The sequence below is a fragment of the Carcharodon carcharias genome (genome assembly GCF_017639515.1).
Source record: "Carcharodon carcharias isolate sCarCar2 chromosome 37 unlocalized genomic scaffold, sCarCar2.pri SUPER_37_unloc_1, whole genome shotgun sequence".
Taxonomy (NCBI): Eukaryota; Metazoa; Chordata; class Chondrichthyes; order Lamniformes; family Lamnidae; genus Carcharodon; species Carcharodon carcharias.
Genome location: NW_024470758.1, coordinates 5,145,579 through 5,167,116, shown reverse-complemented (window position 1 = coordinate 5,167,116; position 21,538 = coordinate 5,145,579). Strand labels below are relative to the sequence as shown.

Below are 21,538 nucleotides of genomic sequence, written 5' to 3'. Positions count from 1 at the left end.
TGGCTCCACCCACAGATTGTCCCCTTGGTCCCATATGAGCACTACTCTTTCCCTGGTTATCCTCGTCCCATTGATATACTTATTGAATATCATGGGATTTTCTCTACTTTTACCAGCAAGAGCTTTCTTATATCCCCTCTTTGCTCTCCTAATTGCTTTCTTAAGCTCCACCTTGCACTGTCTGTACTCCACTAATGCCTCTGCTGATTTGCATCCCTTATACTGCTAAGAGCCTGTACTATTCTTCTGATCATAACCTGAATATCTATGGTCATCCATGGTTCTCTGGGCTTGTTACTCCTTCCTATCACCCTAGAGGGTAGATGTTGAGCCTGTACCCTCCCCATTTCCTTTACGAACACCACCCCCCCCCCCACTCCCCACTGTTCCTCTGTAGATTTTCCCACAAGTAACTGTTCCCAGTCTACCTGGGCCAGATCCTGCCTTATTTTACTAAAATCCACTTTTCCCCAATCCAAAACATTTTTTGCAACTTGTTGATTTCTTTGTCCATAACAATCTTAAACTGTGCCATGTTGTGGTTGCTATCACTAAAATAATCATGAACTATCACCTCAGCCACCTGTCCAGCTTCATTCCCCAGAATTAGGTCCAGCAATGCACCGTCCCTTGTTGAACCCTCTACATATTGACCTAAAAAGTTCTCCTGCACACATTTCAAAAAATGGACTCTATCCAAGCCCTATGTCTATCCCAATTAATGTTGGGGAAGTTGAAATCAGCTAATATAATCACCCTATTGTCATTGTTTTTACCCACCTCCAAAAATTGTGCACATATTTGCACCTCAATTTCCTGCTGACTATCTGGGGGTCTGTAATAAACACCTAATAATGTGCTTGCCCCTTTTTTATTCCTAAACTCTACCCACAAAGCTTCATTTGATGCCCCCTCCAATGATCAAAAGTAAATTTGGCTGTGAACAAGATAATAATTTAAACCAGTTACAGGTTAACCCAGGCACAGCTGTGATTGTCTGCAGCCTCCTGAATCTGGGGAACAGACACTGTGAGCAGCTCTGGTCTCAGAGGGTTTAACAGTTACTGAGCTGGGAAACTACAAGTAATTGCAGAGAATCCATAGCTCAGGCCGAGAGGAGAGGAAAGCCTCTCCTGGGATTTGTAAATCTGAGACAGTTTGTCGTGTCAATGTGTAGATGTGAACAAAAAGAAAAATACCTGGAAAAACTCAGCAGGTCTGGCGGCATCTGCAGAGATGAACACAGTTAACGTTTCTAGTCCATTTGACTCTTCAACAGAACTAAGTAAAAATAGAAAAGAGGTGAAATATAAGCTGGTTTAGGGGAAGAGGGTGTGGGACAGGTAGAGCTGGATAGAGAGCCAGTGATAGGTGGAGATTGCCAAAAGATGTCATAGACAAAAGGACAAAGAGGTGTTGAAGGTGGTAATATTATCAAAGGAATGTGCTAATTAAGGGTAGAAAGCAGCACAAGCAAGGTGCAGATAGCCCTAGTGGGGGTGGGGTGAAGGGAAGGGATCGAAATAGGCTAATAGGTAGAGATAAAACAATAGACGGAAATACATTTAAAAATAATGGAATTAGGTGGGAAAAGAAAAATCTATATAAATTATTGGGGAATAAAAAGGAGGATCAAAAAGGGGGTTGGGATGCAGGAGAGAGTTCATGATCTAAAATTGTTGAACTCAATATTCAGTCCAGAAGGCTGTAAAGCGCTTAGTTGGAACATGAGATACTGTTCCTTCAGTTTGCGTTGAGCTTCACTGGAACAATGCAGCAGGCCAAGGATGGACATGTGGGCACGAGAGCAGGATGGAGTATTGAAATGGCAAGCGACAGGGATGTCTGGGTCATGCTTGCGGACAGATCAAAGGTGTTCTGCAAAGCGGTCACCCAGTCCGTGTTTGGTCTCTCCAATGTAGAGGAAACCGCATTGGAAGCAACGAATGCAGTAGACTAAATTGAGGGAAGTGCAAGTGAAATGCTGCTTCAGTTGAAAGGAGTGTTTGGGCCCTTGGATGGTGAGGAGAGGGGAAGTAGAGGGGCAGGTGTTGCAGCTTCTGTGGTTGCATGGGAAGGGGCCATGGGAGGGGGTTGAGGTGTAGGATGTGATGGAGGAGTGGCAACATGCTGGAGTTGGTGGAAATGGCAGAGGATGATCCTTTGAATGCAGATGCTGGTGGGGTAATAAGTGAGGACAAGGGGGACCCTATCATGGTTCTGGGAGGGAGAGGAAAGTGTGAGGGCCGATGCGCGGGAGATGGGCTGGACACGGTTGAGGGAAAACCTTCATTAAGGAAGAAGGGAGGCATGTCAGAGGAACTGTTTTTGAAAGTAGCATCATCAGAACAGATGCGATGGAGGCGAAGGAACTGAGAGAATGGGATGGATTCCTTACAGGAAGCGGGGTGTGAGGAGCTGTAGTCGAGGTAGCTGTGGGAGTCAGCAGGCTTGTGTTGAATATTGGTGGATAGTCTATCACCAGAAATTGAGACGGAAATATCAAGGAAGGGAAGTGTCAGAGATGGACCATGTGAAAATGATTGAGGGGTGGAAATTGGAAGCAAAATTAATACATTTTTCCAGGTCCAGATGAGAGCATGAAGCAGCACCGAAGCAATCATCGATGTACCAGAGAAAGAGATGTGGGAGGGGTCCGGAGTAGGACTGGAACAAGGAATGTTCCACATACCCCATAAAGAGACAGCCATAACTGGGGCCCATGAGCTTACCCATAGCCACACATTTATTTGGAGGAATTGAGAAGAGTTTAAGGAGAAATTGTTCAGTGTGAAAACAAGGTCAGCCAGACGGAGGAGAGTAATGTTGGATGGGGATAGTTCGGGCCTCTGTTCGAGGAAGAAGCGGAGAGCCATCAGACCATCCTGGTCGGGGATTGAGGTGTTGGGGGATTGGATGTCCATGATGAAGAGCAGGCAGTTGGGGCCAGGGAACTGGAAATTGTTGATATGATGTAGGGTGTCAGAGGAACCATGGATGAAAGTGGGAAGGAACTGGACAAGGGGAGAGAGAATGGAGTCAAGATAGCAAGAAATGAGTTCCGTGGGGCAGGAACAGGCTGACATTGACATTGTATCAGCGAGAGTGAATTAAATGGGCGGGCGGGTTAGACTAATGTCACTGTGTTTGTGTGTCCGGTCTCAGCGCCAGGTTTCCGAGTCCTTCTTGTGTAAAGTCACAAGATTTCCAGGTCATAGGATCGCGATGCTCCTCTGCTTAGCCCTGAAGAGAGAATTTAAGGTAAAGGGCTAGTTAATTTCAAGATTTCAGTGGAAACACAGAGAAGAAGTCAGCGCTCGGCTGAGAGGGCGCGATCAAAGCAGCAAAGAAACGGGTTTAGATCGAAACTGCTGCCTTTAATTCGGAGAGAACATTCTCGACAACAAAGAATCTGATTTTGTTAACAGAAGGAAGCGGGTGTGGGAATCTGAAATATCCAATTTGAACTGGAATTGGGGAGTTTATGAGGAGAGAGAAACACAGAGAGGCTGGAGAAGCTGGGAGCTGACAGCAGGTTGTCTCTGCCCCGTCCGCTCTCGGCCTTTAAGTTGCTCTGAGCCGCCACCACTGGTTTCATTTCTGATCCAGTTCTGACTGTCAGAGAGATTTTCCACAGAATCTCGGATATGTCTGATACTGCAGCCGCCGAAACGGCTCCTCCAGCCGCTGCCGCTCAAGTCAAACCTCCCAAGAAGAAGAAGACGGCTCCCCGATCGAAGGCAGCCGGTCCCAAGTTAGGCGAACAGATCCTGAAGATTGTGGCGGGTTGCAGCGATCGCAAGGGGATGTCCCTGGCCGCGATAAAGAAAGCTTTGTCTGGCAGCGGTGTCGATGTGGGGAAGCTGGGCTCCCAGATCAGGTTAAGTATCAGGAGGAAGGTGGAGAGCGGCTCCCTGGTGCAGGTAAAGGGACAGGGCGCCTCCGGTTCCTTCAAAATTCCTAAGAAGGAATCCCAGGGGAAAGTGGGAAAGAAGGAGAAGAAACCAACAGCCAAGAAATCTTTAGTAAAGAAACCAGTAGCCAAGAAGGTGAAAACAAAGAAAGCAGCAGCCAAGAAATCTCCAGCCAGGAAGGTAGCAGCCAAAAAATCCCCAGCGAAGAAAGCAACAGTCAAGAAAACAAGCAGCAAGAAGGCGGCAACTCCAAAAAAGGTGAAGAAAGCAGCGCTGAAGAAAAAATCTCCCGCCAAGAAGCTCACGGGCGGAAAGGCTTTAAAAAAAGTGGATAAATCGAAGGCCAAACCCAAAGTGAAAGCAGCAAAGGCTAAGAAAGCAGCGCCAGGAAAGAAGTGAAACCAGCCGAGCAAATTGTAAACCTCTGAACACAAAGGCTCTTCTCAGAGCCGCCCATGTCTCTCAGGAAAGAGCTGATCCCCGAATCAAATGTCCCTGTCCCGTCGCCGGGAGCAGGTTTCACACCGAAATGATTCATATTAAATTGAAAATTCCCGGCATCTCACTGACATGCACTATACCCAGCCCCTCCCCCACTCTGCAATAAAACAGCGGTGTCCGTGCCCCTTTGTAACTGGGGATTTGTTCAGCTGCTCTGTCAGTTTCTGCTCGTATCCTTTTCACAGATTTAGCGTGAGTGTGGAAGTCAGTAACCCGGGCGGAGAGTTTGTCTAATTCAGCTGGAGTGAGGTGTCGGTAAACTGCTCAACCCGTCTGGAGGGGAGATGTGTGGGGATAGAACAGAAGCTGGGATTGAAGTGGAAACAGGCGGATTTGACAGGGTGTAGTGTATGTACTTGGGCGGGAATATTACTGAATTTTAATTGTAAAACTCTTTATTTAAAAGCTGCGGGTTTTTAGAACCGTTTAATTTGAAGCTCTAATCTATAGGTTTTGTGCCGAGCGCTGGGTTCACTTCCAGTGTCGATAACTTAAAAAAAAGTGTCGGTTCTAGCAGGGAATAGGCGGAGCTGGATTATCAAAGACATTCCTCTGTTCCGTCTGTCACTCAGTCTCCTCCCCGCCCCGCCTCTCACTCTCAGTCAGGTCGGGGTGGGCTGTATAAAAGAGAAACCGAAACAGCTCGTCTTTCATATTTTGCGGAGATCTGAGTGAAAAATCATTATGTCTGGCAGAGGGAAAGGAGGCAAAGGACTGGGGAAAGGCGGAGCAAAGCGGCACCGCAAAGTGCTTCGTGATAATATCCAGGGCATCACCAAACCTGCAATCCGCCGCCTGGCTCGCCGTGGAGGTGTCAAGCGGATCTCGGGTTTGATCTATGAGGAGACTCGCGGGGTGCTGAAGGTTTTCCTGGAGAATGTGATCAGGGATGCGGTCACCTACACTGAACACGCCAAGCGCAAGACGGTCACTGCCATGGATGTGGTGTACGCTCTGAAACGCCAGGGCCGCACTCTCTATGGATTCGGCGGCTGAACAACTCGACCCTTTCTACCAAACACAACAAAGGCTCTTTTAAGAGCCACCCACCGCCTCTCAGAGAGCAGAGACCTTGGAACGGGAGCTGGGATGGGCTGTGATCGGGAATGTTAGTGCCTGATTTGTTCTGACGGGGAATATACTGCCAATCTCAGTTTGCTCGTTGTTAATTTAACCGGATGGCACATTCTGCACTGGAGACTGAAAAGTCTCTCCACTGCTTCATGTTTTCTAAAGGCTTTGTTCTAGATGAATAATGAGTCGGATATAATGACAGGATCCGGCGGTCCCTCTGTCATCAGCCGTTCAATCCGTCACTGAATGGCGTAGCAGGCTCGATGGGCTGAGTGGCCTCCTGCTCCTAATTCCTATTCGCACGTATGTTCATCAGGACTCAGACCGGGGACAGGGGGAGATTCGAACTGCTCCCGTTCCCGCTCTTTATCAACATGAACAGCCCAGAATATGGGCAATGGAAAGTGGTCTGATGCTCCCAGCACCGGTTCTATGTTATTACCCACTCCAGACCTCTAAGCGAGGGGCATCCTCGAGGTTTTTTTTGTGCTGTAGGGAGCAATGGACAGTCCTTCAGTTGTTGCCTGGGAAATTCAGCACTGACTTTACACATTTCAAACAACAGACTGGTGTTTCTGTCCAAAAATGAGCAGATTCACTAGGATGATGCCGGGTTTAAAAATTGCCGGTACAAGTTACATGAACCGGAATTTCATTGGGATTAGGAAATAGTGGACGAACGAAGTCTATTGTCGAAACGGAAAACGGCTGCAAAAAAAAGGCGGAATTTTTGAAATGGGCAATTAAAAGCAACTCGACCAATGAGGACTAAGTTTTCAGGGATTAATTCATTGGTTAGATTTTGGATGAAACTGCCTGGGCGGAAGGCTGCAGCCAATTACTGTTCGGGGCGGTTCCTCACAGAGTTTAAAAAGGCGGATTGTAGAACACACTGTCTTAATAGTCCTTGTATCTCGGATTGTGGTGAATAAGTTGGGAAAATGGCCAGGACCAAGCAGACAGCGCGCAAATCGACCGGAGGGAAAGCTCCCCGCAAACAGCTGGCTACCAAAGCGGCCCGGAAGAGCGCTCCAGCCACGGGCGGAGTGAAGAAGCCTCATCGCTACAGACCCGGCACTGTGGCTCTGAGGGAGATCCGCCGCTACCAGAAATCCACCGAGCTGCTCATCCGCAAACTGCCCTTCCAGCGCCTGGTGCGAGAGATCGCTCAGGACTTCAAGACAGACCTTCGCTTCCAGAGCTCGGCCGTCATGGCCCTGCAGGAGGCCAGCGAGGCTTACCTGGTGGGGCTCTTTGAGGACACCAACCTGTGCGCCATCCACGCCAAGCGAGTCACCATCATGCCCAAAGACATCCAGCTGGCCCGCCGCATCCGCGGGGAACGCGCCTAAAACTCGGCTTCAGCACCAAGTATAACAACGGCTCTTTTAAGAGCCACTAAATCGACAGATGAAAGAGCTGCGATCTCCTATTTAGCACACCCTGGCATCACTTTCGGTTACAGTTTATTCTCCTTTGCTCTAGTAGCTTTGTATTGTCGACATAGCTCATGTGAAATTGAGAGATTACAGATGAAACCGTTATCACTTGTAGCGCAGATTAGAACTGCGAATATTTTTGGGCTTTGGGATATTCTCATCTGAATTGCGGCACTTACAATATGTGCATAAGTAAATTTCGTGCACAGGGAAGTCAACACTCATTGTCATTATAAGGCAACACTGAACAAGAAGCGAGTGTCCAAGAGTAATGGATCCTTTCACCCACATCTAATATTCTCCCTCCACCTGGACCCCTCCCTCTGGATTCTTATCTTCTCTTGATCTTTTCATTGAGAACTGTTGGCGCGACATTAGTCGTCTCAATTTCTCTGCTCCTCTCACCCATTCTAATCTCTCTCTCTCTGAACTTACTGCACTCATTCTCTCAGGTCCAACCCTGACATTGTCATCAAACCCGCTGACAAGGGTGGTGCTGTTGTTGTCTGGCGCACTGACCTCTACCTTGCAGAGGCTGAGCGTCAACTTGCAGACACTTCCTCCTACCTCTCCCTGGACCATGACCCCACCACTGAACATCAAGCCATTGTTTCCAGGACTGTCACTGACCTCATCTCCTCTGGGGATCTTCCTCCCACAGCTTCCAACCTGATAGTCACCCAACCTCGGATGGCCCGCTTCTATCTCCTACCCAAAATCCACAAACAGAACTGCCCCGGTAGACCGATCGTCTCAGCTTGCTCCTGCCCCACAGAACTCATTTCTCGTTATCTTGACTCCCTTCTCTCTCCCCTTGTCCAGTCCCTTCCCACCTACATCCGTGATTCCTCTGACACCTTACATCACATCAACAATTTCCAGTTCCCTGGCCCCAACCACTTCCTCTTCACAATGGACGTCCAATCCCTCTACACCTGCATCCCCCACCAGGATGGTCTGAGGGCCCTTAGCTTCTTCCTCGAACAGAGGCCCGAACAATCCCCATCCACCACTACTCTCCTCCGTCTGGCTGAACTTGTTCTCACACTGAACAATTTCTCCTTCAACTCCTCTCACTTCCTCCAAATAAAAGGTGTGGCTATGGGTACCCGCATGGGCCCCATCTATGCCTGTCTCTTTATGGGGTATGTGGAACATTCCTTGTTCCAGTCCTACTCCGGACCCCTTCCAGAACTCTTTCTCCGGTACATCGATGATTACTTCGGTGATGCTTCATGCTCTCGTCGGGACTTGGAAATATTTATTAATTTTGCTTCCAATCTTCACCCCTCCATCATTTTCACGTGGTCCATCTCTGACACTTCCCTTCCCTTCCTTGACCTCTCTGTCTCAATCTCTGGTGATAGACTGTCCACTAATATCCATTACAAACCTACCGACTCCCACAGCTACCTCGACTACAGCTCCTCACATCCCGCTTCCTGTAAGTACTCCATCCCATTCTCTCAGTTCCTTTGCCTCCGTCGCATCTGTTCCGATGATGCTACCTTCAAAAACAGTTCCTCTGACATGTCTTCCTTCTTCCTTAACCGAGGTTTTCCACCCACGGTCGTTGACACGGCCCTCAACCGTGTCTGGCCCGTCTCCCGCCCATTCACCCTCACGCTTCTCCGCCCTCCCAGAAACATGATAGGGTCCCCCTTGTCCTCACTTATCACCCCACCAGCCTCCCCATTCAAAAGATCATCCTCTGCCATTTCCGCCAACTCCAGCATGATGCCACCACCAAACACATCTTCCCTTCACCCCCCCTATCGGCATTCCGTAGGGATCGTTCCCTCCGGGACACTGTGGTCCACTCTTCCATCACCCCCTACTCCTCAACCCCCTCTTATGGCACCACCCCATGCCCATGCAAAAGATGCAACACCTGCTCCTTCACTTCCTCTCTCCTCACCGTCCAAGGGCCCAAACACTCCTTTCAAGTGAAGCAGCATTTCACTTGCATTTCCCCCAACTTAGTCTACTGCATTTGTTGCTCCCAATGTGGTCTCCTCTACATTGGAGAGACCAAACTTAAACTGGGCAACCGCTTTGCAGAACACCTGCGATCTGTCTGCAAGAATGACCCAAACCCCCCTGTCGCTTGCCATTTTAACACTCCACCCTGCTCTCTTGCCCACATGTCTGTCCTTGGCTTGCTGCATTGTTCCAGTGAAGCCCAACGCAAACTGGAGGAACAACACCTCATCTTCCGACTAGGCACTTTACAGCCTTCTGGACTGAATATTGAATTCAACAATTTTAGGTCTTGAGCTCCCTCCTCCATCCCCAACCCCTTTCTGTTTCCCCCTTCCTTTTGTTTTTTCCAATAAATTATATAGATTTTTCTTTTCCCACCTATTTCCATTATTTTTAAATATTTTTAAATCTTTTATGCTCCCCCAACCCCCACTAGAGCTATACCTTGAGTGCCCTACCATCCATTCTTAATTAGCACATTCGTTTAGATAATATCACCAACTTTAACACCAATGTGTTCTTTTGTTCTGTTGGTTGTGACATCTTTTGATGATCTGCTTCTATTACTGCTTGTTTGTCCCTACAAACACACCAACCCCCTCCACTTCTCTCTCTCTCCCCCCACCCAAACCCTCTGCCCCCCCCCCCCACAACACCTTAAACCCGCTTATTTTTCACCCCTTTCTTGGAATCACTCAAGTTCTGTCGAAGGGTCATGAGGACTCGAAACATCAACTCTTTTCTTCTCCGCCGATGCTGCCAGACCTGCTGAGTTTTTCCAGGTAATTCTGTTTTTGTTTTGTCCAAGAGTAACCCTCCAGTGCTCAGATATGGTTGTCGTTAGTTTCAGTTATACAGCAAAGAAACAAGCCATTCCTGTCAGTGCAGGACTCACTATCCTTGATTAATCCTTGCCTCTCCATGTGGAAATTAATTCTGTCTCTCAGAACTTTTTTTTTAAAAAAAGCTTCCCTATCACTGACGTTAGACTCACTGGCCCACAGTTCTCTGGTTTATCCCTACCACCCTTCTTGAACAGTGGTACCCATTAACTGTCCTCCAGTCCTTTCACCTCTCCTGTGGTCATAAAGTATTTGAAAATTAATATCTGGGTTACTGCAATCTCCTCCCTTGCCTCCCACATCGGCCTGGGATACATCTGATCTGCCCATAATGGAAGGATGTTGTTGCAATGGAAAGGTCATAACATTATACAGCACAAAAACAGGCCCTTCTGCCCATCGTATCCCGGCCGGCCATCAAGCACCTCTCTATTCTAAACCAATTCTCCGGCACTTGGCATCTTTTTGTTGTTGTGTTTCGAGGGCTCATCTAAATATTTCTCAAATGTTGTGAGTGTTCTTGCTTCGCTATCACTGGTGCACAACCACTTACAGCTTCAGTATGCCGCGGACAGACAATAGGTCACCCTCTCAATGATCCTGTGGGTGGCTCTGAAAAGAGCCTTTGGGTTATTAGATTAAAGAATGGCCGCTTCACTTGGTCTTCGAGCTCGCAGCGGCGCTGGTTTTCTTGGGCAGCAGCACAGCCTGGATATTAGGCAGCACCCTGCCCTGAGCGATGGTCATCCCTCCCAGCAGCTTGTTGAGCTCCTCGTCGTTGCGGACGGCCAGCTGCAGGTGTCTGGGGATGATGCGGGTCTTTTTGTTGTCCTGGGCCGCGTTACCGGCCAGCTCGAGGATTTCAGCCATCAGATACTCCAGCACAGGAGCCAGATAGACCGGGGCTCCGGCACCCACACGCTCAGCATAGTTGCCCTTTCTCAGGAGCCTGTGAACCCGGCCCACCGGGAACTGCAGTCCAGCCCGGGAGGAGCGAGACTTGGCCTTGGACCGAGATTTATTGCCGGTCTTTCCTCTTCCAGTCTTTTTTTTGAAAAATATACTTTATTCATAAAATATCTGGAAGAACATTCCAAAAAATTTCAAAATCACCATCATAAAAGTACAATCCGATTCAACTTTTACACATGGATCACAAGGGGCATCAATATAATCAATGAATATTACAATCATTTCAACATGGTCATTACAGAGAATCAGACAATGGTATTGGAGTAATCAACATCATGTTGCACTCTGAGGTGCTTCAATACAATTATAATACAATGAGTATTCAATGCATATATTCATGTGGAGCTGTCCAGCCCAAGGGGCTCTCAACAGTTCCCAGCCCTTCGGTGCCCTGTGGCAGAAAGGTCTTAGACAGCGACCTTTTTCCCCATTGTGCCTTTGCAGTGTTTGCCCCAAGCTTTAGTGCGTCCCTCAGCACGTAGTCCTGGACCTTGTATTGTGCCAGGCTGCAACACTCGGTTGGGCGCAACTCTTTGCACTGGAAGAGCAACAAGTTTTGGGCAGACCAAAGGGCATCTTTCACCGAGCTGATGATCCTCCAGCTGCAGCTGATGTTTTTCTGTGTGTGTCCCTGGGAACAGCCCGTAGAGCACAGAATCCTTTGTCACAGGACTGTTCGGGATGAACTTCGACACAAACCACTGTATCTCTCTCCAGACCTTCTTTGCAAAGTCACAATCCACAAGGAGGTGAACAATGGTCTCGTCCCCCATCACAGCCACCTGAAGGGCAATGTGCAGAGGGGGTAAAACTCCTGGTGTGTAGGAAGGATCTGACCGGGGGGGGGGCTTTCTCACCACCAGCCAAGCTATATCTTGGCACTTGTTGGAAAGTTATAGCAATGACGTATTCTGCCAAATGACTCTGACAGTCTGCTTGGGGAACCATCGCAAAGGATCCACCCTCATCTTTTCCCGCAGGGCCTCTAAGACGTTACGTGCTGATCACTGCCTGATGGATTGTGGTCAAAGGTGTTTCTCTGTATAAATTTTTCCACAAGGGACAGGTGGCACGGGACAGTCCGACTGCTTGGAGCGTTCCGCGGCAGTGTGGCCAGACCCATCCATCGCAACACTGAGGACAGGTAGAATCTCAGCACATAGTGACACTTGGTGTTTGCGTACTGAGGGTCTACGCACAGCTTGATGCAGTCGCACACAAAGGTGGCCATCAGTATGAGGGCGATGTTGGGCACGTTCCCCGTCCTCCCCACTCCCCCTTATCTATAGACTTGTACATCACATTCCTGTGGACACGATCCATTTTCGACCTCCAGATAAAATGAAAGATGGCTTGGGTGATCGCCATTGCAGATCATTGTGGAATGCGCCAGATCTGCACCACATATAGCAAAGCAAGAGTGCCTCACACTTGATGACCAGGTTCTTACCCACAATGGAGAGAGAGCAGCGCTCCAAAATGCCCAGTTTTCTTTTCACCATAGACACTCACACCTTCCAGTTTCTAACGCATGTCCCAGTCCCTAAGAGCCATATCCCCAGCACCTTCAGTCTGTCAGCCCTGATGGTGAAGGGGACAAAGTATCGGTCAGCCCAGTTCCCAAAGAACATGGCCACAATCTTCCCACAATTTACCTTGGCTCCCAAGGCCAGTTCGAGCTGGTCACAGATGTGGATCAGTCTGCGCACCAACAGCAGATCCGAGCAGAAGACAACGACATCGTCCATGTACAAGGAGGCTTTGACCTGAGTGCCTCCACTGCCTGGGATTGTCACTCCTCTTACTTATGCCCGGATCCTTCCTGATGGGCTCAGCAAAGGGTTCTACGCAACATACATACAGGACAGAGGATAGAGGACAGCTCTGCCTGACTCCAGATTTAATAGGAAAGCTATCTGATTCCCAGCCATTGATTGAGACAGCACTACTGATGTTAGTGTAGAGCAGTTGGATCCACTTGCGAATTCCCTCCTCAAACCCTATTTTGGAGAGCACATCCACCATGTAGGTGTGCAATATTCTGTCAAAGGCCTTCTCCTGATCCAGGCTGATGAGGCAGGTGTCCACACCCCTGTCCTGCACATAGGCAATCATATCCGTGAGCAGCACGAGGCTGTCAGAGATCTTCCTGCCCAGCACAGTGCAGGTCTGATCAGGATGGATCACCAATTCCAGAGCGGACTTGACCAGATTAGCGATGACCTTGGACAGAATCTTATAGTTCACATTCAACAGTGAAATGGGTCGCCAATTTCTAATTTCCTCCCTTTCCCCCTTGTGCTTGTAGATGAGGGTGATGATGCCTTTCCTCATGGATTCTGACATGCTACCAGCCACAAGCATACTCCCATACACTTCTAGCAGGTCTCGGCTGATCCAGTCCCAAAGAGCCGAATAGAACTCTGCTGGCAAGCCGTCGCTTCCAGGAGTTTTACTCTTCTCAAAGGACTCAAGGGCCTTAGTCAGTTCTTCAGGAGTTAACAGTTTGTCCAGGCTCTCCCGTGTACTGTTGTCTAAGACCTCCATGATAGAGGACAGGAAGGACTGGAAGTGCTGTCTGTGGGCTTCAAAGTCATACAATCTGGCATAAAAGGATTTGCTGATCCTCAAAATGTCGGACTGCAATGACTTTACTGAGCTGTCTTCTTCCTTCAGGCTGCTGATCACAGAGCTCTCTCTGTGTACCTTTTGGAAGAAGAAACGTGAGCATGTCTCATCCTGCTCCACGGAGCGGACTCTGGGCTGGAAGATGACCTTGGAGGCCTCCGAGGCAAAGAGCGAGGCTTCTCCCTCTTCACCTCTTGGCGATCCTCCTTGACATCGACCCCCATTGACTGCAGCTGCAGCAGATTCTGCATGTTTTTCTGGAGTCGGGACATTTCCTTCTGTTCCTTTCTAGCTTTCTGGGCGCCTTTGAGGATGAAAAACCTCTTGATGTTTCTCTTGATCGCTTCCCACCAGTGTGTCAGGGACTCAAAGAGGGATTTCACGGTTCTCCAACCTTTGTAATCCCTCTTGAGCTCCTTAATGTTCTCTTGGGTCAGTAGTTGCACGTTTAGCTTCCATGCCCCCCCACCCCCCCTCTCCCCCCACCCTCTGGTCTTCCTCTAAGTGACAGTCAGCCAGTAGGAGGCAGTGGTCAGAGGAGAACAGCGGCTTGACATCGGTGGATCTGATTGCGAACGCGCGGGACACAAACAGGAAGTCTTTCCCGCCGGTCTTTCCTCTTCCAGTCACTCCACAATCTCACAAACACTTTCGCAAAACATGAACAATTTCTCCAACATTTACTGTTCTCACAAACTGAAAACTCGTCTGATTGGTCTCTGTTCAATCCACCTTATTTGCCTATATTCTTCACCAATCAGACAAACGGAAACAGAAGGGGGCGGGATTTGCCATAACCGTCAGAACAAGAAACATTGTCCATTTTAAAAAGCCCGCCAATTTCAGTGCAGGAAAGAAGCGGATTAAAGTAAATGTCGTCCTTGGTCTGAGATTTCAAATCCCTTCTCTTTATTTGGTTTTATTCAGCTCGTGCCGTCACCAATCGCAGGCGCGGGTTTTAACATTTTGTTTAAATGTGGTTTATTCTCCTGTCGCTTTCTGACTGTCCCGGGCGGGAATCAATCCCTGTTCCCCGCTTTCCCAGGAGGGAAACATTCCGTTCAGTCTTCACTCTGAACCGAACACCCTTCGCTGTAAAGAGGGAGCGGATCGAGTCCTCAGACTGTCCTTAATAATCCCACTCCGGCTGGAACCCTGCGGAAAATTACTGTTAATAAAATGATGAATCAATAACTATTTCAGGAATTGAGGGAAGGGACCATTACCGCTAAAAACAGCAGCTAATGAGGTCACTTAAAGACTGTGAAAATAACAGAATAACAGCTTTCAGCACAAAGCGAAGGCCGAGGAGCTAATTAAAGGGTTAGTGTCTGGGTTACAGGACAGGAGACACTAACAGCAGTGGAAGTTATTTTATATAATTACCGAGTAGGAAGGTGTTGGATGCAGCTCCTTCGTTGAGATTGTGAGTGGCTCTTAAAAGAGCCGTTGTGCTTTTCAGTCCATTGGGGGGTTTTACTTGGAGCTGGTGTACTTGGTCACCGCCTTTGTCCCTTCCGACACGGCGTGCTTGGCCAGTTCCCCGGGCAGCAGCAGGCGCACGGCGGTCTGGATCTCCCGGGAGCTGATGGTGCTGCGCTTGTTGTAATGGGCCAGGCGGGAAGCCTCACCCGCGATGCGCTCGAAAATATCGCTCACGAACGAGTTCATGATGCTCATGGCCTTGGAGGAGATGCCGGTGTCGGGGTGAACCTGCTTCATCACTTTGTAGATGTAGATGGAGTAACTCTCCTTCCTCGACTTTCGCCGCTTCTTGCCGCCCTTTGCTAGCGGTTTCTTTAAGGCTTTCTTGGCTCCCTTCTTGGGAGCTGGTTTCTTCTCATCAACCATCTTCCCTTTCAGACACAGAAATAAACCAAACCCCTTCCGAGCGCCGATTAAATAGACATTCTCCCAGATCTATGCTAATGAAGGATTGGGAGAAGATGACTCTGAATGGACAGTTTAAAGGCTAAACCAGCCTCTAAGTATATAATTTCAGGATTGGATATGGAAACAGGCCAATCAGATTGTGATTTCTCGCCCCCACTCCTCCTCCACCCCGTCATCAGCCCATTTACTTTAGTCACGAAATACATTTACAAAGACTCTCGCCAGCCCCAGTTCCTCAGTGTTTTACTATACATCGGGGAACGTCGCCTGATTGTTTTGCGAGGGTCCCTTCTCCACAGAGGGAGACTATACGGGAAAGCGAGATTCCATCTGTAACAGAGAGCCCCTGATAATGTGTGCGAGTGTGGGATTTACTCACTCTGTTACTGTGCATGGGTTTGTGATTCATTCGCTGTTTGTAAGGCCGTGCTACAGTGAGAGTTTCTGTGATTCATTCCGTGCTTGTCAGTCTCTGGGACTGAAAGTGATTGTTGATGTCGTTCTGTATGTGACTGTGATGGTGTTTGAGACTCATTGTGCATCTGTCAGTTAGCGGTGCATGTGAGTGGGGATTTCATTCTCTCCCTCTGACGGAGGGCAAGTCCGGAGGGCAGAGGCGTACCCTCAGGGCCTCCAGGCGGTGGAGTTCAAAGTAACATCACAATTCAAAATATGACGCAGTAAGTAGGTCAGGTAAGTACTTCTACTTATTCTATTAATTAAACTGCTGCAGTCCATTAGTTTAAACAAAATAATGTGAGGACTTTGTAGTAGGAGTGGAATAAGGACCGTAGTGTATTTAGTATTCTTTAAAAGGGAGTAACTAAGAAGCTTAATTTAAAGGGAACTCATGGCAGCAGAGCTCACACCCGCAATATGCTCCTCCTGTGCTATGTGGGAATTCATGGACACTTCCAGTGACCCTGGTGAGCATGTGTGAGGAAGTGCGTCCAGCTGCAGCTACTGGCTAACCACATTTCGGAGCTGGAGCTGCGGATGGATTCACCTTGGAGCATCTGCGATGCTGAGATTATCGGGGACAGAACATTCAGTGAGGCGGTCACACTGCAGGTAAAGACTGAACAGGCAGAAAGGGAATGGGTGACCACCAGGCAGAGTGGAGGGAGGCAAGTAGTACGGGAGTCTCCTGTGGCCATTCCCCTCTAACATATATACTGTTTTGGATACTGTTTGGGGAGGCAATGTCTCAGGGGAAAGCAGCAGAAGTCCATGGCATCACAGGTGGCTCTGCTGCAAAAGAGGGGAGGAAGGAGAGTGGCCAGGCTATAGTGATCAAGGATTCAATAGTAAGAGCAACAGACAGGCGTTTCTGTGGCCCACAAAATAGACTCCAGGATGGTCTGTTGCCTCCCTGATGCCATGGTCAAGGATGTCCCAGAGAGCTTCAGGGAATTCTGAAGTTGGGGGGGGGGGGGTTCATGGTGCAGATTGGTACCAACAACACAGATAAAAAATAAAACAATGAGCTCCTACAAGTTGAATATAGGGAGTTAGGATGTGAACTAAAAAGTAGGACATCAAAGGTAGCAATCTCAGTATTATTACCACTGCCACGTGCTAGCGAGAGTAGAAATAACAGGATATATTAGATAAATACGTGGCTAAAGAAATGTTGTGGGGGGAGGGATTCAGATTCCTGGGACATTGGGACCGGTTCTGAGGAAATTGGGACCAGTACAAACAGGACAGGTTGCATCTGGGCAGCACCAAAACCAATGTCCTTGGGGGTGGAGAGGTTGGGGGTGGGGTGGAGGTGGTGGGGGTAAGTGTTTGCTAGTGCGGTTGGGGAGGGTTTAAACTAGAATGGCAGGGGGATGGGAACCTGAGTAGGGAGACAGAGGAGGGGGAAACAAGGATAGAAACAAAAGGCAGAAAAGTAAGAAGCAAAAGTGAAAGACAGGGAAAAAAGTGTGAAAAACAAATGGGGTCAGAGTGCAAAATAAAGCGAAGGTGGTTACAAAGTTCAAGAAAAGTTGAAAGGCATCATATCTTAATGTGTGGAACATTTGCAATAAGGGAGATTAATTCACGGTGCAAATAGATATAAACGGATATGATATAGTTGCAATTATGAAGACATGGCTGCAGGGTGATCAAGGATGCAAACTGAACATCCAGGGGTATTCAATATTTAGGAACCGCAGACCAATAGGGAAAGGAGGTTGGGTGGCGTTGTTAGTAATGGAGGAAATCAATGCCATAGTGAGGAAGGATATTGGCTCGGAAAATCATGATGTGGAATCTGTTTGGCTGGAGATAAGAAACACCAAGGGGCAGAAAACGTTGGTTGTCCACAGGCCTCCAAACAGTAATGGGGATGTAAGGGAAGGCATTAAGCAGGAAATTAGAGATGCATGCAATAAGGATACAACTGTAATTGTGGGTGACTTTAATTGACATACAGATTGGACAGACCACACAGCAATAATACTGTGGAGGAGAATTTCCTGGAGTGTGTACATGATGGTTTTATGGACCAAGACATTGAGGAACCAACTAGAGAGCAGGCTATCATAGACTGGGTGCATGCAATGAGAAAGAATTAATTCCCTTGGGGAAGAGCGACCATAAAATGATGGAATTGTTCATTAGGATGGATAGTGAAGAAGTTGAATTCAAATCGAAGGTCCTGAACCTAAATAAAAGGAGCTACAAAGGTCTGCGACGCGAGTTGGCAATAATGGACTGGGGAACCGAACTTCAAAGGTTAACCAGTGGATAGGCAATGGCTAATATTTAAGGAACATCTGCATGAATTACAACAATTATTCATTCCTGTCTGGCACAAAAATAAAATAGGAAAGGTGGCCCAACCATGGCTTACAAAAGAAATTAGGGATAGTATTAGATCCAAAGAGGAGACATATTAAATTGCCAGAAAAGAGAGCAAGCCTGAAGATTTGGAGCAGTTTAGGATTCAGCAAAAGTGGACAAAAAGATTCGCCAAGAAGGGGAAAATGGAGTAAGAGATTAAACTTACAAGGGACATAAAAACTGACTGTAAAGGCTTCTATAAATATGTGAAGAGAAAAAGATTAGCAAAGACAAATATAGGTTCCATACAGTCAGAAATGGGGGAAATTATAATGGGGAACAAAGAAATGGCAGGAAAATTGAACACATATTTTAGTTCTGTCTTCACAAAAGAGGACACAAATTATTTTCCAGAAATATTAGCGAACCAAGGGTCTAGCAAGAGGGAGGAATTGAAGAAAACTAGTATTAGTTAAAAAAATTGTGCTCAAGAAATTAACGGGGTTAAAGGCTGAAAAATCCCCAGGACTTGATGATCTACATCCCAGACTACTAAAGGGAGTGGCCCTGGAAATATTGGATGCATTGGTGGTCATCATTGAAAATCTCTTGACTCGGGAGCAATGCCTACAGATTGGAGGGTGGCAGTTGTAACCCCACTATTTAAACAAGGAGGGAGAGAAAAAACAAAATGACAGGCCAGTTAGCCTAACATCAGTAGTGGGGCAAATGCTAGAGTCTATTATAAAAGACATGGTAACAGAACACTTGGAAAGCATTAATAGGATTAGACAAAGTCAGCATGGGTTTATGGAAGGGAAATCATGCTTAACTAATCTACTGAAGTTTTTGGAGAAAAGATAAGGGAGAACCAGTGTGGATTGAATATTGATGTACAGCCTATCGCCAGAAAATGAGACAGAGGTGTCAAGAAAGGGAAGTGTCAGAGATAGACCATGAAGGTGATGGAGGGATGGAAATTGAAAGCAAAATTGATCATTTTTTCCAGGTTCAGGTGAGAGCACGAAACAGCACCGAAATGGTCATCAGTGTACCGAAGAAAGAGTTGCGGGAGGGGGCCGAGTAGGACTGGAACAAGGAATGTTCCACATACCCCATAAAGATGTTTCAGTGCTGCTTCATGGTCTCGTTTTCAATGAGAGGGTGGTCAGCCTGTGGAATTCTCTACCACAGAAGGCTGTGGAGGGCGGGTCACAGAGTATATTCAAGGAAGAAATTGGTACATTTTTGGATATTTGGGGCATCAAGGGATATGGAGAGTAAGAGGGAATATGGCGTTGAGATAGAGGATCAGCCATGATCATATTGAATGGTGGAGCAGGCTCAAAGGGCCGAATGGCCTACTCTTGATCCTTGATTCTATGATATACCAGTTTGGGATAAATGCTGTATCTGTCATTCTCGACCACAATATGAGAGTGTTGGATTGATTCTATACCTCTTAGTCCCTGTAAATGTCTGTAAATGAGATTCATCCTCTGTTTGTCAGTCTCTGGCACTGTAAGTCAATGTGGTATCGATTCTAGATCGTTCACTCCATGGTACTATTTGATTGTGCACTTCTCATTCACTGTCAGAGCCTGGTTCTGTGTCTGAAGGTGGGATTAATTTTGGACATTCCAACATCTGCTGCTCAATGTGAGTGTGGAATTCAGTCTGTATCTGTCAGTGTCAAGTGTTGAACAAGAATGTGGGAGTCATTCTCAATATCTGGGAAACTTTGAAACATATTTTCTGTTAGTCTATGATGCTGTATGTGAGAGTGGGATTCATTTAGTCTGTCAGGGTCTGGTAATCTGTCTGAGTGTTAGATACATTTTGTAACACTCAATCCCTGATGATGTGCACAACTTTGTCCTTCCCTAATTGCCCTTGTTCAGACAGTACTTTCAAGAGACAACCACATTCCTGCAGGTCAGGGACCTGGAATTACCAGTCGGATCATGTAAAAGAGGCAGGTTTTGCATAGTTTTTGACGACAATTGACAATCAGAGTTTTGATTTCAAACTTCACAATCTGCCATGGTGGGATTCGAAACTGGGTCCCCTGGGTCTCTAGAATACTTGTCCAGTGACAATAACACTGTGGCACTACCTCCCCATCTAGCAGAATGGCACAGCGGAAACGTGCTGGGCCCATAACCCAGAGGTTGATGGATTGAAACAATCTTCTGCTATTTTCATTAATGACTGTGGCATTCATTCTGTCACTATCAGACTTTGATTCTGAACGTGTGCTCATGATTCCTCTGTGTCTCAGTGTTTGGCACTGTGTGAAAGTCTGATTCATTCTCAACTTCTGAATGTCAAACAGTCTCAGATGTATTCTGCATCTACTGGTCAGCTGTACTATGTGTGATGTGGGATTCATTCTGCACTTGTCTGTCTCTTTTACTGTAGTGAGTGGGTGATTTATTCTGTACTGGTCAGTCACTGGTGCTGTGAGTAATGGGCTTAATTCTGTCAGACTTTGGTGCTGTGTGTGTGTACTGTGCAGTTTGTCAATGCCTGGTAACATGTTGGATTTGTTCAGTAGTTCACCCTGTCCGATTTTCGAGGTGAGGTTTATTTTATTGCTCTCAATCTTTGATGTGGGTTATGATTCTAGTGTTAACTCTGGATCTGTGCTCAATAGTTACTGGAGGGAACAGAAATGAGGTGCAGCCCTGTCGAAATTTGTTGATACCATTATTCTCTCAATATTGAAAATCTCCAGTTCAGAACTAGAATCCTACACACAGCACAGCTCCCAGTAAATGTTGCAGTATCCTATCCAAGCTGCATTTCCCAGATTTTACCAGCGGTGAATCCTTTGATCAGTATTTGGGTATTTCAGTGGATGAACATCAGGCTGTTGACCCAATTCCATGGTGTTTTTGGGAATAGTAGCCATAGGAGTGGAATTAAAATCCAGTCGTTTCCCTCTCTCTAATATTATCTCAATGAAATCGGTAATTAATACAGAAAGCATTAGTTCATCACACACTCTGATCAATTAAACCATCTATCCTTTATTACTAATGCATTGGTTGTGATTTTGAGTCCCACTTGAGTTGAGTTTTCAGTCAAATTTCATGTTTTATTTGTGCAAAACTGAAACTCGTTCAGGGAAAAGGAACAGACACTTTCTGTCAGAAAGAGGCAGCTAATTTGCACATAGGAAACCTCCAAAAGCAACAATGTGACCATGTTTTGGGCTGCTGATTGAGACATAAATATCAGTGACTGCACAGGCGGCGGCGGGGGGGTGGGGGGGGGTTGCTGCCGCTAGAATAACGTCACTGCTCGTGTCTTCGGCAGAGCACCATGGAATCACTTACAACAAAATGAGAGGCTGGAGGAAGCTTCGTTTTAATGCATCTTCTGAAGGATAACACCTCGAATAGTGAAGCCTCCCTCAGTGCTGTACTAGAGTATCAGTCTTCTTTGTTACACACAAATTCCGGTGTGGGATTTGAAAAAAAACACCTTTGTGTTCCAAAGGCGACTGCGACCA

General features: G+C 47.2%; 3 protein-coding genes across 3 annotated transcripts; 1 reads left to right on the top strand and 2 right to left on the bottom strand.

The window, feature by feature from the left end:
• The first annotated feature begins 3,647 nt into the window (after nt 1-3,647).
• LOC121274519 (histone H1-like) lies at nt 3,648-4,375 on the top strand. The gene has a single exon (XM_041181855.1). It carries the CDS (start codon nt 3,648-3,650, stop codon nt 4,311-4,313), a length of 666 nt encoding a protein of 221 aa, XP_041037789.1. The 3' UTR covers nt 4,314-4,375.
• A 6,032-nt stretch (nt 4,376-10,407) lies between these two features.
• On the bottom strand, nt 10,408-12,048 carry LOC121274500 (histone H2A-like). Its single transcript, XM_041181840.1, has 2 exons — nt 12,028-12,048; nt 10,408-10,797 (listed from the first exon to the last, which is right to left on the bottom strand). The coding sequence occupies exons 1-2, from the start codon at nt 12,046-12,048 to the stop codon at nt 10,408-10,410; spliced, it is 411 nt and encodes a 136-aa protein (XP_041037774.1).
• A 2,766-nt stretch (nt 12,049-14,814) lies between these two features.
• On the bottom strand, nt 14,815-15,219 carry LOC121274555 (histone H2B 5). The gene has a single exon (XM_041181894.1). It carries the CDS (start codon nt 15,202-15,204, stop codon nt 14,830-14,832), a length of 375 nt encoding a protein of 124 aa, XP_041037828.1. The 5' UTR covers nt 15,205-15,219; the 3' UTR covers nt 14,815-14,829.
• Nucleotides 15,220-21,538: the final 6,319 nt, after the last annotated feature.